We start from the raw sequence: 18,078 nt of genomic DNA, 5'->3' as shown, positions 1-18,078 counted from the left end.
AGTATCGAAATTTATATAAATATCGATATGCAAATCTACAAAAATATCAGTGGATATATCAATGTTTTTTTTAATTTTTTGCTAAACATGTTTGAAACAGAGAAATATATGAAAAGAGGGGACTTCAGTTTATATCATAGAAATTTTTAAATTTAGACTAAAATTGACAGGTTTTATGGATATTTTTTTGACATAGTAGTTAAATAGTCGACTACCATATGACAATTGAAATTGAAATTGAAATTGAATACATACTATCTAATTTAAATCTCAAGGGCCACACAAGTACTAATTAATAATTATCCCATTCAATACACATGCAGTAAGCAGTAGAAACGAGAAAGGACAAAGGAAGAAAATCAGTTATTTTCCTCCCACCCTCTCTCATACTTATTACAGACAATGCTTAAATATTGAATATTACCTAATCAAACACCTTGCTAATTGACCTTAATTAACTCTAAAAATATGATTGAATATATAAACCAGGGTTTATTTAAATTCAAGGGCATTTGGTTCTGTTGCCATGGGTGACCATATCGGTGTAGCACTTGCCGCATCTTTCCTGGTTGCCGAATGTTCCCGGAGGAACGCAGCGGCAGCGGTCGCAGCACGTCATGCAAGCTCTCATGCACACCCTCTTCCTTGAATGCAACATGCACCTCTTGTCACACAATGGGATGCAATCTGCCCACCAAAGTAATAAAAACAAGTTTACTCACAAATTAACCAAGTACATTTAGGGTTTTTAATTCCGATAGCGCACGAATTACATTTCAGTCCAAGAACTTGTTCACGTGCGACGTTCTTAAGTGATACGTGAACTTAAATCAAGTTGACGGACTAAAAAGTAACTCGTGAACAACTCCGCGGGATTATAGAACCAGTTAGGCATAACATTTTGTGATTAGTACAAGATTAAGGGTTTAGATTAGAAAAGAAAATAAATTTCAGTTCCCTATATGGTAGTGAGAAAAATATTTACCTGCTTTGGACCTAACCGGAGGAAGTGGTGGATAAGTGGGTGGCATCACTGGGGGACTGACAGGAGTTGGTGGCTTCACTGGGGGCCTGACAGGAGTTGGTGGCTTGGTATATGGTGGAGATGGTGGCTTGGCAAGTGGTGGAGACGGTGGCTTGGAAAGTGGTGGACTGGGTGCCTTGACCACAAGAGGCGGCGGAGCTGGAGCCTTGACTAGAGGTTGTGGAGCTGGTGCCTTGACATAAGTAACCTGAAATTAAAGAATTTCGCAACACTGAATGTCAAAATTTCTAGCAATAATTGAACTTTTTGTTTAAAGTATATAATTAAAAGTACCTTAATCTTGAGCTCCTCATGATCGTCAAGTGATGAAGCCTACAAAAACAAGGTTATCAGATCACTTTAGACACGCCAAAATATATTGGAATTTAAACTGAAAACCATATCAATAATACTGATGAATGAGGAAAAAAATAAAAGAAATGCTAGGGTTTGGAGGGATGTAGATAATTACCCTAGCAGTGAAAAGGAGAACAGTTGCAAAGAGAAGGAGCATGGTTTTGGAAGCCATTGTTAAACAGCTGGAGGGGTCAAGAGCTGAGAAGAAAGTACTGACTACTGAGATAGTAATGACATTAGGAGAAGCAGGGAGGTGGTATAAATACTGTTGAAAGCTTTGGGCTGGTCAACTGCAGAGGCAGAAGAAAAACTTCCCTACACCAATTAAGTCATTTCATCAATATTTCAGCGCAAGAACATGTTTAAAAATTAAACAAATGAAACTATATTATTAATTTTAAATAACGTTAAAGTTGTGTTATCTGATTAAGATAAGTCTCTCATATTAAGAGAGGAGATAACAACATCACTGAAAAGGTTTATATCTGAAATATATTACACACAGTTTTGCGTTAGAGTGACTCCACTCCTCCCAATCACCCTTATAATTGCGTGATTCAATCTCCCTACCCCAAAAAAAACTGACTATGGTTCGTATCTCAAATTTATTACAACTATCTTGCGTTAGAGCAACTCCACCTCTTTCAGTCACTCTTGTAATTGGATAATTAGTCACATAGAAAAAATTATAAAAGAATACAGAAAAATGCAAAAAATTAATAATTAAGAGATTTTGAAATTAAAAATAATATTATTATTTTATTACTTAAAAATAATAATTTTTTAATACCAATTGCTCAAACAATTCATTTACAGAGTAAAAATGCTATCGAATAATAATTATTCACTACACAATAATTATTGATTATCTTATAACTTGAATAATTATCATCATAAGAAGTTGAGTTGCTCTTAATAATTCAAAACTCAGCAGAAGTTTCAGAGTTGGTGTAAGTAAATGGTTTCAATATTTAAAGAGGTCATACTATACATATGTATTTCAAACTCGTTATACACTATTATTTCAAAATAAATTAATAAAATACGTGATTAATTTAAAATACATATTAACCTGCAAAAGACAGATGAATATCTAAGCTATATTTAGACAAAGTGATATGCATATGCCAGCTACTTGATGAATGTGATCATCACAGAGACACATGTTATGGGTTTGCTGTCCCAAAATCTGACTCGAGAGTTCGACCCACCTTCCCCTAGGAGAAGAAACCTGTCTACTAAATTATTATATATCTGTATTTCCTTCTTGCTTATCTCCTCGAATCTGATCCCAAGTAAATTAATATCCTCCGCACGAGGTCTGTCGCATAAAAAAACTTGAAGCAAAAGTTATGGGAATTATTTACGGGAACTTTAACGAAAAGCACCCGTACGGTTCATTTTAACGAAAAATCACATTTTTACACTAAAAAGTCAATCCTGGTACTATTCATTTTACCCTTTATTTTGTCCTTATCATTAAAACTCAAAGTTTTCAAGCCATTTTCATTAGTTTTCCTATTATTTACAAGGCCCGAAGTATGAGATCTTTTAAATGTTTTAATCGTTTTGGTTTAATATTGTAAAAATTATGAGTTAACAGTTAAAAAATAGATGGTTTTGTCGGCATATTTTTAATCTTCTTCTATTTATTCAATTCGACAATTAAAACTTAAGCGAAATAGGGTGATATCACCTCCCTTGAAAAGTTTAGTGATATCTTGTACTATAAAACACCATATATGTTTGAAGCTGCGTTTCCTCTAGTAAATTTCATTAGTTGGTTGATCTGATCTGATCTGACCGGCCGACCTTCCTAGCTTGTTTATTAGATTCATTTGGGTTAAAATAACATAGACAGCGTTGGGTTCTGGGTTTATGGCTTCTCTCCACTTGGTACTTCAAAGTTCCTTTTTAAGAAAAAAGTATTAGATTTGAACATGTTAGGTTTAGTTAATAAACACAGCTGGTTTTTGAGCAAGATCCGACAATCCAATGGGTACATCACAGTAACAAGTTTGATTAAACAAATCACGGAATCATAGATTACAACTGGTTTCGTTTATACCAATTGATGAAGACATGTTTCAGGTTTAGGTATAATTCAGAATATATTATTACGCCTATGGTATGCTATTTAGAATAAAGATTATACGAAAATTATTTACTATTACATATGTCACATCCCAAGCAGTAGTAAATTCCGGATTTGAAATTTTGGGGTCTCAATATTAAAAGTCTACATTTTTTCAGATAGAAACATAGTGCAAAGCGCATAAACAAATTTTAATTTGTTCACGAAGGTATTTTGTCGAACACTTGATGACTTGTTGTCGTCAACTGAACTATATTATGCATATGTCAACAAATATGACATTTGCCGAAACAACATGATGAGTGTTATCGAGAACATTTGTCGAGTATTGTTGATGCAACATGTCGAGTGCTGCTAAAATGTGCCTAGCAAGCATTTGTCGAGTGGAAGACCCTCACAAGCTTGTTTCCCGGCTTCCCAATGGTCCTCAGACCACGTTGGTCACAATGTACATCTGCCCTTGATCTCGATTCATCAATTTAATGCCTTACATATCTCTACGTATCCTTATACTACTAAGCCAAAAATACTACAGTAACGATAAACTTGTTTTATCTACATCATTCTTGCTATGTAGAAGCCCTCCCTACACAATATTAAACCCCTCAAGCTTGAAACCAAATGAGATTTTTCATGGCAAACGTGTTTGGTAAGGATATGTCGGAGAAAATCCTATTAAATATCAGTCTTCAGTCTTTTAGATTTGAGCTAGGGCCCTCAGTTCATCTTAATACATGTGCATGCTAAATGAACCCTAATTATTATCTGATGTTTTTGTAGCGATTTATGAAAATGTTTAGCCAAGTTGCACATATATTATGGGACCATATAATATATAAACGAAGACATATAATGTACAGCCTCTTCGAACAACAGACTATAGATTACTCCAATTCCAATTTGGCTAAAGTATAGTTAGCCGTGCAATCACGCACAACGATAATTGTAGAATAAGAGTAACTGCTCATTAACATAGTTGAGTTGATCACCTGGTCATTCACATTCCGTCATGCACAATTGCACACTACTCAAATATGTGAGACTATTTACGAGATTAATCGATCGGTGCACAATTTAATTGATCGATCGGCTATTCAAATTCCGCAAACATATCACACACGATTTAAATGAGAAAGTTGGGATTCCTTTTACATATAAACACACACACACACATATATACTAGGTTTCTCATCTCGTTAATGTAAGGTTGAAAATTCTCAACACATCTTCTTACATACATGAACAATACAATTCAAATAACATGAAGTATGTATATGAAGTTGGATTTCACTAAAAAAATCAAGTGACAATATTAGGAATAATTCAATCTCGTCACCGTGCGATTCGTTCTTCACATTAAAATCCTAGCCAGTTAAATCCAGCTGGATGATGCAGGGACAATGACTTTTCTTTTCACATTTGGCAGAGAGGATGACTTAATTATGTATCACACTTCCCAAAAAAATCATGAAAGAGTGGGAAAGAAGTTATTTCTATGCCGTGGGAGATTTTCTTCTCAAAGGAACTTCACTCCAGGCGGGAAATGCCAAAGGAGCCATCATCATAATCCATGAACCATGCAGCAGTTGAGTTGAGAGTGACAAATTGCCAGTTGCCACCAGCGAGGAAATGACATGATATCTCTCCGACTCTGCACTGTTCCTCCACACTTCACGAACCTGTAAATGCAAACATACAAATTTGTACGGACGAAATTATTATGTGAAATGGCCCGTACTGAAAGTAAAAAAAGTTAGAGTTCCATCGTAAAACTAATTAGCAAATTAGTAATATGGGGAATAGTTTAATTGTAAACGTTTGTAAGGTTTTTCTTTTTGTCTATATGAGACTCTTTTACCTTCAGATCCTTATACGGCCCCTCAAGTGGCGAATTTTCAAGTCAAATACGTGAACAACATGAATTAAATGACGTGGAGCATGTGTGGCTGTTGGACTACACACGTGAGATAACTTGATACCATAAAGAAAATTGAGGTTCATCGTAAAACTAATTGTCAATATGAGTAGCTCAACCTCTTATACTCTCTTGCAAAGATTTTTTTTCACCGATTTGAGACTCTTTTACGTTCACATTTTCACAGTAAGTAAAGTTGCAGACTCCAACTCAATGAGCATGCGTAGTTTATATCAATATGTTCTAACAAAAATTTCTACGTTGTTCCGGAACATGAAATAATCTCTGTGTGGTTTATGTCAATATGGTTTTCAAATAATCAAAATAAAATCAAGTTGCGAATGAGAGGTTGTGATTCCCTTTGCTCTCTGAACTTTCAATTTGAATACGAGTCTCTTGTATTTTCAATTCATGGTAGTCCATTCAATTATTTCATCAAATTTATGGTCACATTTGAAGCCTTTGAGTGTACCTTAAATGTGCGACATTCAATACTTTATTTTTATTTTATTTTTTGGGGCTTCTCCAAATGTTTCAATCCCTTAATTTTGTGACAAAATTGGTTGTTGGAAGGACATTAGTACAAAGTGGAAGTTCAAGTGAGACACGCAACCAAATAGAAAATTCAGAACAAAAAAAGTAGGTGGGACAACGCCAGCAATATATGGCCTGGGCCGGTCTTGACCGATCTGATTGGAAAACCCAAGAGGGTCGTCCTATAGCCGGGCCCTGGACCAGAGCAAAATTAATCTCAGCAGGCCCAGTTGGACCCATTGAACAACAATATTCCAAATTAAAGCCTGGTAAACTGTCATTGGACCATCTGAAATATTACTCCAGTAGAAATTAACCCCTTGAACATTTTATTTTTTTTTTGATAAATTAACCCTGAACTATTCGGAATCAGCTAATTAACTCATCACCGTCAGATTCAATGAAATTTATACTAGCACCATTTTATCCTCAAGAGTGAATCACGTGCTTGTCACGTGCCAACATTTGACGGCAAAATGGATGAAATTTCTTTGAACTTACGATGGGAGGTTAATTGGCTGATTCCAAATAGTTCAGGAGGTTAATTTATTAAAAGAATAGTTCAAGTGATCAATTTCAACTGGAGCAATAGTTCAAATAGTAAAATGGCAGTGTACCCCAAAAGCTTTGCCCAAAGACAACTCACAAGAACAATAATATTGTTCCTGTTTCTTTTTTGCGAGGTCTGGAAAAGTGATTGTGTTTATCCACCCTGTCCAAAATACAATCTCAATCCTTCTTCACTAACTACAGAAGTACAAAACATGGATACGAGGAAATAGATTCAACGATATACTTGTCGTTTTTTCGTTTTACCTCAAATTCCTCAAATCCTAGATGAGCAGCATTACAAAATTCAGACAGCAGCAACTTCCTCTTCCTCATCAAAGCTTAAATTCAATGTTTGTAGCTTAAATCCTTTACTCTGTATGGTCTCCACCAAACTGGAAGCCACCCCGGTAGCTTGTACAGTCGTCTGTTTCGTCAACTGGAAACAAGAGAAGAAGTTATTTACCGGTGATTCTCATTAGAACCGGAATGTATCTCACACAACCTAAAACACCCGAAGTTGAAAAGATGTGATCATAGTACGTAGAAATTTATGGGAATGCATCTCACACTGCCTAAAACACCGAAATTAATCAGATGTGATCGAAGTACATAGAAATTTACGGAAAATCTGGTATTGAGCACATGGTAAACATTATCTTTGACAAGTCGATATATAACATGTATCACTCTAATCTATGGGGAGGGGGATTCGAACTTGAGTGCAATGGAGGAGGGGTAACGCTGCTATTATGAATACTCTGGTAACATATATTTCGCTATTTGTTACAAGACCCAAGATTGGAATTTTCATACGCACCTCAACAGTTGCAATACCCTCAATGACTTCAACTTTTAAGTTGGTAATGCCTTCAGTTTCCTGCAACAAAATCCATGACTTGTAACAAATTACCAAGAAGAATCCAGAATTCGATTCAGAATTTCGACATCGGCATTACTAAAAAATGGAAATTGTACCTGTAAGGCTTTGGTTACTGATGGGATAGCCGCATCACTCATCGTTCCATCTGCCTTCAGATATTATACAGAACAAAAGACATGTCATTCATCAATGTATAAGTTGTTAAAACCCCCCAAGTAAAATAATTTCTTCAAAATTTGCAGGGCACCAGTGAAATTAACTGCAAAAACCCACTTCAAGTTCCAGATTAATGCAAATGAAGATGCTTGGTATTGCTTCTATAAGGCCTAGAAGTGCTTACGACAACCAGAAGCGCTTGTGACTTTTGGCAAAAAAACTTAAAATGCTTCTAAGTCAAGAAAGCGCTTTCTGGAAGCACCTGCTAAGTGCTGGGTGCTTCTCAATTGGAATTTCAATAACATGTTTATAGAAAAAGCGCTTTTCAGCAGAAGTACTTCCTACATAAGATTCACAATTTGATCATAATTCCTAAAGTTACAAACTTCGAGAAATTTACTAGCTGGGTTTACCTGGAAAACCATGGTGAGAGTATCGGAGGGCGAAACGGGGACCGAAACGGGCTGCTCCGGCTGCTCGCTGCTGACCGCTGCTTCTTCTTCAGCTGGAATTGGGGTTTCCTCTTCGACGGCCTTCAGAATTGTGGGTCTCCAGAACCGGCGGTCCTTGTGCGTCAACCGCTGGAAAGAGGCGGAAACGTTCCGAAACGAGACGGTTGGAGAGGGAATCGGAATCCCGAGGGAATGGGAATGGTTTGGAGTGCGGAAGGATGGGATAGGAGAGAATGTGGAGGCTGAAACGGTGGCCATTTGTTTGCGGTGAGTTTTATCTTCGTTTCTGATTCCTCTGTGTTTTTTCTCACCACAGCATTATCCAGCCAACTGCTCTGAGACGTTAAGTCGAAGAAATGTGAGAGAGAAGGGGGGTATTGGGCCGTTTGGGCCTTTGGCTCCCTATCTAGTTTCCTAGAAATTGGAAAATTAATCCCGGCCATCCGTTGTTTTGTTTGAGAACAATTCAGAAATAAATAAAAATAACAAAAATTATAGAAATTGAAATTCTAATATTTTATTAACAAAAAATACTCGATGTACAGAATGAAATACATAAATAAATACAGGAATTGAAATGATACTAACTTGATCGAATCAAAGGTAGAGGCTAGCGCAATAGCTATGTCCTTCGAACAGTATTTTTGTCCCACTCTTGTGCTTATGGTTCTACAACGTCTGCTCGACCAGGATACAACTGCTTAATTCTACAACCAACACTGGATTATAGAATTCTAGCGAATTATTTTGTGTGTTTACTGTCTGGAAATTTTGTACAGAATAAAAGATGATCCTACTTGAAAACTGTGATTGCAAATATATAAGTTGTTTCACACCTTTTCAAATACATGTTCAAAGTATTTGAAAATACACAACTCTTAGAAAGAGTTGTGTCTTTTAATCGAAACATTTTTTAATTAATAAATTAATTAAAAACTTAATTCGAATTTAAAATTAATGTATCTTATTAATTTTAAATTCCAAGGCCCAAGACCCTTGTCTTGATTAGTTAATGTTAATTGTTTTAGGCTATATTATACAAACATAATCCACACAACCATAAGGCCCAAGTCTTCAATCCTTTTCTAAATGGTTCAAATCCTAACTACTAGTATAAAGGACTTGACCTATATAGAGGCCATTGAGAATTCAATGTTTCCCGATGTGGTCTCAAAACTCCTACATGTTTTTCATCTTCTCAAATTTACACCCACGTTTGAATCTCAATGTCATCCCATATATTTGAATACTTCAATATAAAACGCTTTTAACCATGTTTGACAGAAAAGTATAGAAGTACTTATGGTTGTAAAATTGATTTGAGGAGCAGAGGCAATTCTGAGAAAAACACACTTACGAAATTTAATAACAGTCTCAATGTGTTTCTTGAAAATTCACTTCTAACAAAAGCACTTACGAGCAAAAGTGCTTCCGACATCAGCACTCTCAGACGAGCCTTACGTTAGCAATAAATTTTGGGTTCCAAAACCGTCACTGAAAACTTTACATCAAGGAGTTGGGATGTAGATAGCAAGGAGAGCTCTGCTCATCAAAAGTTCAAAACATCTACCATTTCCAATAGATTGATTCTTTCGGCATACAAAACAATGCCGTCCCCTTTCCAGTATTTTATTTGAGCTACTTCCCATTCCAATCCACTTCAACTTGTCCATCTGTTCAAGCATAAGATCCGATTAGTTCGAATAAATATGGGGAACAATCAAAAACCATCAAAAGTTGATGAATTCAGTAGAACCGGAAGCCACTCACCTCGAAGATTTATTGCTTGATTTGCTTGAACGTCAGCCTCAGAATTGTATTCCTGCAACACATAGCAGACTGTCACTTTCGAAAGAGTTCATATTTAATCCCTTCCCATACTCTCCTCAAATCAAGTTCTTCTAGTCTTGAAGATTTATCACAGGAAGTATTACATTACAAATTTTCTTGTAGCACGACTGAACTCACCCTAAGAACATGATTGATCTCAAATGACGTAAACATGTCTTTCAGCTCCTTGGCCACTTCACACAGGTCAACCATGTTCGGATTTTTTGTTTTCCAGAGACCTTGGACCTGTTATATCAGAGAGCGTCGTAAAACTTATCGACAAACGAAGGACTTCAAAAACTCAAGTGCTATAACATAAACAAAGTTACGAACCTGCATGCAGACAAGTTTAGAGTCTCCTTTAACCCGAATGTGTTTATATCCCTTCTCAAGAGCATATTTCAATCCCAAAATTACAGCTCGATATTCTGCAACGTTATTTGTTGCAATTCCCACCCCTTCACGCAAGCGGTACACCTATTAAACCCAATGATATAAATAAAGAGCTAGATTTTACAGAAAAATATGCTGTATAAGAACTAAACTGTTTCAATGAACTGCATACAGCGCTTCCGTCTTCAGCTCGTAGCACAGCTCCTGCACCAGATTGTCCAGGATTTCCTTTTGAAGCACCATCAAACTCAAGCATACATGTTTGCTGAAAAAATACATTGGTCACAAACATTTTTCAACTTATCATAACTATAACAATGTGATTTGACACATTCGATTTCACAAATAAAACTTACACAAAAAGAAGAAATTCCTAGATTTTCAATGTAGTTATCCGGTGTGAAATGCTTCCTCTGAGATGTTGGGAATGGAGTAGATCCAATCATGTCCTGCAATCCCCTAGGTGGTGAGTCCTTAGCATCTGATTTTACTATAGAAGAATCTGGCTGCTGAAAATTATGAATATGCACAAATAGAAACGTAGGTAGATTAAGTTTACTACAAAGTATTAGCATACGCGACAAACGGAAACTTACACAACTGGATGAATTTTCAAGAGCTTCAGGTTGATCATCAGATTTGAAATGCTTTCTCTGAGTCTGAGAGATTGGGAATGCAGTAGCGCCGGCCACCTCATGCGATCTCTTTGGCGGTGAGTCCTTGGCAGGAGAATCTGGCTGCTGAAAATTATGAACATGCCCAATTACACAATCAGTAAACGAATATAAGATCATCTATGATACAATGCCTATTTCCATGCCAAATGCCATAAAAAAGAGCAGAGCAAAACATCAAACCTGGTAAGGACAAGCAACGAGCTTTCCAAAAAGATCGTCATCTTTCACATCACTGGCACTGATAGTATAAGAAGCATTCTTAAGGCCGTGCGAGACGAGGTACTCCTCAGCCTCCTTAGGCAAACAGTGGCCTTTGAACACACTTACAGAAGGATTGCATACCTAAAAAGAAAAAAAAACCACCTCATATGTAAATTAACTTCTTAAAAAAGCACTTTCTTATTAATCTCTAAAAGCATATTTCACACCACAATTTGTATGTAGAAGCAAAAATGTCACACTACCACCAGAAAGCACAAGCCTTTAACATAGCATACACCATAACCAAACAATAGGAAGAAATTACGGTTATTTTAACAACAACAACAACAACAACAACAAAGCCTTTTCCCACTAAGTGGGGTCGGCTATATGAATCCTAGAACGCCATTGCGCTCGGTTTTGTGTCATGTCCTCCGTTAGATCCAAGTACTCTACGTCTTTTCTTAGAGTCTCTTCCAAAGTTGTCCTAGGTCTTCCTCTACCCCTTCGGCCCTGAACCTCTGTCCCGTAGTCACATCTTCGAACCAGAGCGTCAGTCGGCCTTCTTTGCACATGTTCAAAATCACCGGAGCCGATTTTCTCTCATATTTCCTACAATTTCGGCTACTCCTACTTTACCTCGGATATCCTCATTCCCAATCTTATCCTTTCTCGTGTGCCCACACATCCCACGAAGCATCCTCATCTCCGCTACACCCATTTTGTGTACGTGTTGATGCTTTACCACCCAACATTCTGTGCCATACAACATCGCTAGCCTTATTGCCGTCCTATAAAATTTTCCCTTGAGCTTCAGTGGCCTACGACGGTCACACAACACGCCGGATGCACTCTTTCCATCCAGCTCGTATTCTATGGTTGAGATCTCCATCTAATTCTCCGTTCTCTTGCAAGATAGATCCTAGGTAGCGAAAACGATCGCTTTTTGTGAGCTTCGCTAGATTGCTCCGGTCATTAGTGTGGATAAGTATATAAATGGATAGAGATAGGAAAGCAAACACAAGATGTACGTGGTTCACCCAGATTGGCTACGTCCACGGAATAGAAGAGTTCTCATTAATTGTGAAGGGTTTACACAAGTACATAGGTTCAAGCTCTCATTTAGTGAGTACAAGTGAATGATTTAGTACAAATGACATTAGGAAATATTGTGGGAGAATGATCTCGTAATCACGAAACTTCTAAGTATCGGAGTGTGGTGTCGTCTTGACTTGCCTTATCTGTCTCATAGGTAGATGTGGCATCTTCTCTGGAAGTACTCTTCCTCCATCCAGGGGTGGTATCTTTAACTGGTGGAGATGCACAAGGTAATGTATCAATTTCACTTGAAGCTTACTTGTAGTTTCAGGCTTGGTCAAGCGCGATACAAACCATGTAGTAGGAGTCCCCCAAGTCGCCGAGCTCGGGGGTCTGCTGAAAGAGGTGACAGACAAGGTAAGCAATCAGAGCTCCGACTGATTGTTCACCTTCTCCCCATCTTGCAGCAGCATGAAGGATAAAGAGAAGAAAAATGAGAAGAGATGATATGAGATACTTTTGCTTTTGAAGAAGTAACTTTCCACAGGCTTATTCTTGAACTGAGCTGGAGGGTTTTCTGGTTTCCTCCAGAGTATAAGGCCGACTGAAGAATTTGAGGGTCAAAACAAGTCCATCAAATCTAGAGTACGTTCCACCCTGCTGATATGGGATACTTTTGCTTTTGACAGAGTAATGAATGTATCGGCACGTGTGCTGTTACGCTTGTCTCCACATGCTTCCTTGTATCCTTCGCACTTGCCCTATCTGTTCCTCAAGCAGATGCGGAATCTTCCCTGGAAATATAAGATGTTGAAGATGAGTACTCGAGAGCAATGCCAGGTAAGTAATCAGGTAAGGGGTTCCAGGCAGTCAGTTCCTGGCTGGAAGCTTGATTCCAAGTGCTGACTGATTGCTCTCTTTCTCCTTGTCTTGCAGGTAAAAACAAGGCCAAAAGAAAAGACAGGGAAAAAGCATGATATGGGATACTCTTGCTTTTAACCCTGATGATATGAGATATTCTTGCTCTAGTATAGCTTGTTTGCAGAGGTATTATCGGGGGGAAAGAAAGCTGAATATTTCGAAAGGCTTCGTTGGGAGTGCCCTCTCAGATATGATGAAGGGTTGAGCATTTTTGCAGGTCTGCCTGTCCGTTAGGGATGGAGGTCGACATATATAGGAGTCTCCCTAACAACAAGTAGTAATGCTATTCCTTTACCCTGCTTGGTCATAGCACGGTAGTGGGAGCTGCCAGTTTCACATGTTTTAACTCTGTCAGAGCACTTTGAAAAAGTGGTCTGTGGTATCTGGCTCTCGAGATTCGGAGAACGATGCCTCTTCGATTTTTGAGAAAGCAATCATGCTGGGGGTATGACTCTCGAGATTCGGAGAGCAGTGTCTCTTCGATTTTTGAGGAAGTAATCATGTTGGGAGTCTGGCTCTCGAGATTCGGAGGGCGGTGCCTCTTCGATTTTGGAGCAAGCAATCTTGTTGGGAGTGTTGTCTCGAATGTGAGTAAAGGTTGGGCATGTTTGCTAGTCTACCTTGCCACGAAGCACAAAGGTTGACACACAGGGACTTTCCAATTATCCAGCAATGGTACTGTTCCTTTACCCTCTCTTCGATTTTGAGAAAGTAGTCATGTTGGGAGTCTGGCTCTCGAGATTCGGAGGACGGTGCCTCTTCGATTTTGGAGCAAGCAATCTTATTGGGAGTGTTTTCTCGAATGTGAGTAAAGGTTGGGCATGTTTGCTAGTCTACCTTGCCACGAAGCACAGAGGTTGACACATAGGGACTTTCCAATTATCCAGCAGTGGTACTGTTCCTTTACAGTTGTGGGTAATAATATGGTAGCTAGACCTTCAAAATTTATGTGTCTAAACTTTTGTTAGTGCTGTTTCTTTGCTATTCTTTTACCTTTCTTGGTCAGAGCGATGTAGTGGGAGCTGCAAGCTTCACGTGCTCAACTTTGGCAGAGAACTTTGGCAAAGTTATTTGTGGTACCCATGAGCTATTGTTGCGTGTGGGAAGTGGGTGATTGAACAGTAAGATTCATGTGCTTTCTACTTCACCAGAAGTCTTCGACAGAATGCCCATAATTTCTGCAAAGCTGAGTGTGCGTGTGACAGGTGCTGACAAGGCTAGAAAAGTAGGTGCCTCTTCGATTTCTGAGATCGGCCCTCGTGGTCTCTGAGCAGCCCAGCTTTTGAGAAAGCGAGCGCCTCTTCGATTGATTCGGAGAACGATGCCTCATCGATTTTTGAGAAAGCAATCATGCTGGGGGTCTGGCTCTCGAGATTCGGGGAGCAGTGTCTCTTCGATTTTTGAGAAAGTAATCATGTTGGGAGTCTGGCTCTCGAGATTCGGAGGGCGGTGCCTCTTCGATTTTGGAGCAAGCAATCTTGTTGGGAGTGTTTTCTCGAATGTGAGTAAAGGTTTGGCATGTTTGCTAGTCTACCTTGCCACGAAGCACAGAGGTTGACACACAGGAACTTTCCAATTATCCAGCAATGGTACTGTTCCTTTACCCTCTCTTCGATTTTTAAGAAAGTAGTCATGTTGGGAGTCTGGCTCTCGAGATTCGGAGGACGGTGCCTCTTCGATTTTGGAGCAAGCAATCTTATTGGGAGTGTTTTCTCGAATGTGAGTAAAGGTTGGGCATGTTTGCTAGTCTACCTTGCCACGAAGCACAGAGGTTGACACACAGGGACTTTCCAATTATCCAGCAGTGGTACTGTTCCTTTACCCTTGTGGGTAATAATATGGTAGCTAGACCTTCAAAATTTATGGGTCTAAACTTTGTTAGTGCTGTTTCTTTGCTATTCTTTTACCCTTCTTGGTCAGAGCGATGTAGTGGGAGCTGCAAGCTTCACGTGCTCAACTTTGGCAGAGAACTTTGGCAAAGTTATCTGTGGTACCCATGAGCTATTGTTGCGTGTGAGAAGTGGGTGATTGAACAGTAAGATTCATGTGTTTTCTACTTCCCCAGAAGTCTTTGACAGAATGCCCATAATTTCCGCAAAACTGAGTGTGCGTGTGACAGGTGCTGACAAGGCTGGAAAAGGCTGGAAAAGTAGGTGCCTCTTCGATTTCTGAGATCGGCCCTCGTGGTCTCTGGGGAGCCCAGCTTTTGAGAAAGCGAGCGCCTCTTCGATTTTTGAGATCGGCCTTCGTGGTCTTTGAGCAGCCCAACTTTTGAGAAAGCAAACGCCTCTTCGATTTCTGAGATCAACCCTCGTGATCTCTAAGCAGCCCAGCTTTTGAGAAAGCAAACGCCTCTTCGATTTCTGAGCAGGCGCCTCTTCGATTTCTGAAGCTTCGTCGAATGCAGATTTTTATAGGGGCTGGCATTAAGTTCCAAAGCACACTTGAATCTCCACCAGTAGAAGCTTCATTCTTGCACTTCTAAGATCTTGATTTGTCCGACCTCTTCTCTCTTCAACACCTTTGAAAATGTCTGGCCCCTCCGACCGTCGTTTTGACTTGAACCTTGTTGAAGAGGCAGCCCCGCCTTCTCCAGACAACATATGGCGCCCATCCTTCGTCTCCCCTACTGGTCCTCTTACCGTTGGGGATTCCGTGATGAAGAATGATATGACCGCTGCGGTGGTGGCCAGGAACCTTCTCACTCCCAAAGATAACAGACTACTTTCCAAACGGTCTGATGAGTTAGCTGTTAAGGATTCGCTGGCTCTCAGTGTTCAGTGTGCAGGTTCTGTGTCTAATATGGCCCAACGCCTATTTGCTCGAACCCGCCAAGTTGAATCATTGGCGGCTGAAGTGATGAGTCTCAAACAGGAGATTAGAGGGCTCAAGCATGAGAATAAACAGTTGCACCGGCTCGCACATGACTATGCTACAAACATGAAGAGGAAGCTTGACCAGATGAAAGAAACTGATGGTCAGGTTTTACTTGATCATCAGAGATTTGTGGGTTTGTTCCAAAGGCATTTATTGCCTTCGTCTTCTGGGGCTGTACCGCGTAATGAAGCTCCAAATGATCAACCTCTGATGCCTCCTCCTTCTAGGGTTCTGTCCAGTACTGAGGCTCCAAATGATCCCCCTCCGGTGCCTTCTCTTTCTGGGGCTCTACCGACTGCTGAGACTTCTCCTAAGCAACCTTTGTGAAGGCTCCCTCTTGTGTGCTTATTTTGACTCATGTATATGTACATATTTGTAGCTTATCGGGGATATCAATAAATAAGCTTTCCTTCATTTCAACGTATTGTGTTAAATACACCAAAGCCTTCTTCGCTAAGTTCTTTGAATTTTCTTTTGTTAAAGCTTGTATGTTGAAGCTTTCTGAGTGGAGCATGTAGGTTGGGGTAGTGTTCCCTTAATTTCCCGAGTGAGGAAAACTTCTCGGTTGGAGACTTGGAAAATCCAAGTCACTGAGTGGGATCGGCTATATAAATCTTAGAACGCCATTGTGCTCGATCCTGTGTCATGTCCTTCGTTAGATCTAAGTACTCTAAGTCTTTTCTTAGAGTCTCTTCCAAAGTTTTCCTAGGTCTTCCTCTACCCCTTCGGCCCTGAACCTCTGTCCCATAGTCGCATCTTCTAATCGGAACGTCAGTAGGCCTTCTTTGCACATGTCCAAACCACCGTAACCGATTTTCTCTCATCTTTCCTTCAATTTCGGCTACTCCTACTTTACCCCGGATATCCTCATTCCTAATCTTATCCTTTCTCGTGTGCCCACACATCCAACGAAGCATCCTCATCTCCGCTACACCCATTTTGTGTACGTGTTGATGTTTCACCGCCCAACATTCTGTGCCATACAGCATCGCCGGCCTTATTGCCGTCCAATAAAATTTTCCCTTGAGCTTCAGTGGCATACGGCGGTCACACAACACGCCGGATGCACTCTTCCACTTCATCCATCCAGCTTGTATTCTATGGTTGAGATCTCCATCTAATTCTCCGTTCTTTTGCAAGATAGATCCTAGGTAACGAAAACGGTCGCTCTTTGGTATTTCTTGATCTCCGATCCTCACCCCTAACTCGTTTTGGCCTCCATTTGCACTGAACTTGCACTCCATATATTCTGTCTTATTTTAACAAATTTAAAGAAAACCCAAGCGAGAATTCAACTAGGTTAGCTAAAATTGATAAAGAAATTGGGAAAAATCAGAGAAAAATCAGCCAAGTTTTCTTTAACATTGGTAAAAAGGTGGTAAAGTATTACCGAAGAACCGGCTTGGCTTTGGCAATCCATAAAGTTTTTGTAAATGCCAATGACGTTGCCCTTCCGAACAACATAAAAAGCATCACCTTCTTCCGCCATTGAAGCTCCAACTTCCAACTTACAGCAAAACTGCAATTTCCCCAAATGTTAAAAAGCTTACGATGATGAAACCCTAGATATTTGAAAGGAGAAATGGTGAATTGCGGAGCGTAAATAGCTTACCTTTCAATTTGAAATTTGAATTTTTGAAATTTGCACAAAGCATGGGTCTCGTCGAATCTCAAGTGAGTCACTCTGTTGAAACGGAGTCCGTAGGATCCTCAGGATCTCGTAATCTGTTAATTGTGTTCGTTCATCATATATCGTACAGTTATAAATCATTTTAAATATTTTTATTTAAAAATAAATATAAACAGTACTTGACAAAAACTGACCGTATAATGTATGATAAATAGACACAATTCACGGATCCCCAGAATCCAATCCGGAGAGAATCCTGTTGAGAAACGAAGAAACTCCAGGGGCTCTAAGAGCAACTCTACCCTTGGAGCCCTCCCCCTGGCAATCCACTATTGAATCCACCATATTGAACAATAACTACCTTTAATGAATTGTAACTACCATTAATAAACAGTAATTACCTTTTGCATTTCCACCCTTGGAACCCTACCCCCTGGCAATAGGTAATAAAATAGTAGTTTTTTTTGTTTGTTTAAATAATATAATAAAAAAAACAGGGAAATGGGGCTGTAGGGCCTCGGGCTGACACAAAAAACAATAAAAAAT

The 18,078-nt window shown here is 39.3% G+C and overlaps 3 protein-coding genes across 11 annotated transcripts; all 3 read right to left on the bottom strand.

The window, feature by feature from the left end:
- Positions 1–262: 262 nt before the first annotated feature.
- Positions 263–1,722, bottom strand: LOC103416977 (gibberellin-regulated protein 14-like). Its single transcript, XM_008355186.4, has 4 exons — positions 1,497–1,722; positions 1,319–1,357; positions 986–1,232; positions 263–687 (listed from the first exon to the last, which is right to left on the bottom strand). Exons 1-4 carry the CDS (start codon positions 1,551–1,553, stop codon positions 503–505), a joined length of 528 nt encoding a protein of 175 aa, XP_008353408.1. The 5' UTR covers positions 1,554–1,722; the 3' UTR covers positions 263–502.
- A 4,871-nt stretch (positions 1,723–6,593) lies between these two features.
- LOC103432037 (uncharacterized) lies at positions 6,594–8,741 on the bottom strand. The gene is made up of 4 exons (XM_008370205.4): positions 7,927–8,741; positions 7,453–7,506; positions 7,295–7,354; positions 6,594–6,913 (listed from the first exon to the last, which is right to left on the bottom strand). Exons 1-4 carry the CDS (start codon positions 8,221–8,223, stop codon positions 6,782–6,784), a joined length of 543 nt encoding a protein of 180 aa, XP_008368427.3. The 5' UTR covers positions 8,224–8,741; the 3' UTR covers positions 6,594–6,781.
- A 560-nt stretch (positions 8,742–9,301) lies between these two features.
- On the bottom strand, positions 9,302–17,869 carry LOC103417053 (uncharacterized). Of its 9 annotated transcripts, none has more exons than XM_070817243.1 (10): positions 17,515–17,869; positions 17,293–17,421; positions 11,046–11,207; positions 10,785–10,925; positions 10,545–10,697; positions 10,361–10,453; positions 10,129–10,272; positions 9,934–10,041; positions 9,736–9,787; positions 9,302–9,638 (listed from the first exon to the last, which is right to left on the bottom strand). In XM_070817243.1, the coding sequence occupies exons 2-10, from the start codon at positions 17,389–17,391 to the stop codon at positions 9,604–9,606; spliced, it is 987 nt and encodes a 328-aa protein (XP_070673344.1). In that variant the 5' UTR covers positions 17,392–17,421; positions 17,515–17,869; the 3' UTR covers positions 9,302–9,603. The 9 variants fall into 9 exon arrangements, with proteins under 9 accessions (XP_070673344.1, XP_070673347.1, XP_028953149.2 ...); XM_070817246.1 differs by having other exon boundaries at positions 10,545–10,637; XM_029097316.2 differs by having other exon boundaries at positions 10,785–10,928; positions 17,515–17,636.
- Between the last annotated feature and the right edge of the window lie 209 nt (positions 17,870–18,078).

The sequence above is a fragment of the Malus domestica genome, chromosome 17 (genome assembly GCF_042453785.1).
Source record: "Malus domestica chromosome 17, GDT2T_hap1".
NCBI lineage: Eukaryota > Viridiplantae > Streptophyta > Magnoliopsida > Rosales > Rosaceae > Malus > Malus domestica.
This window is presented reverse-complemented; position numbering and strand designations above follow the sequence as displayed.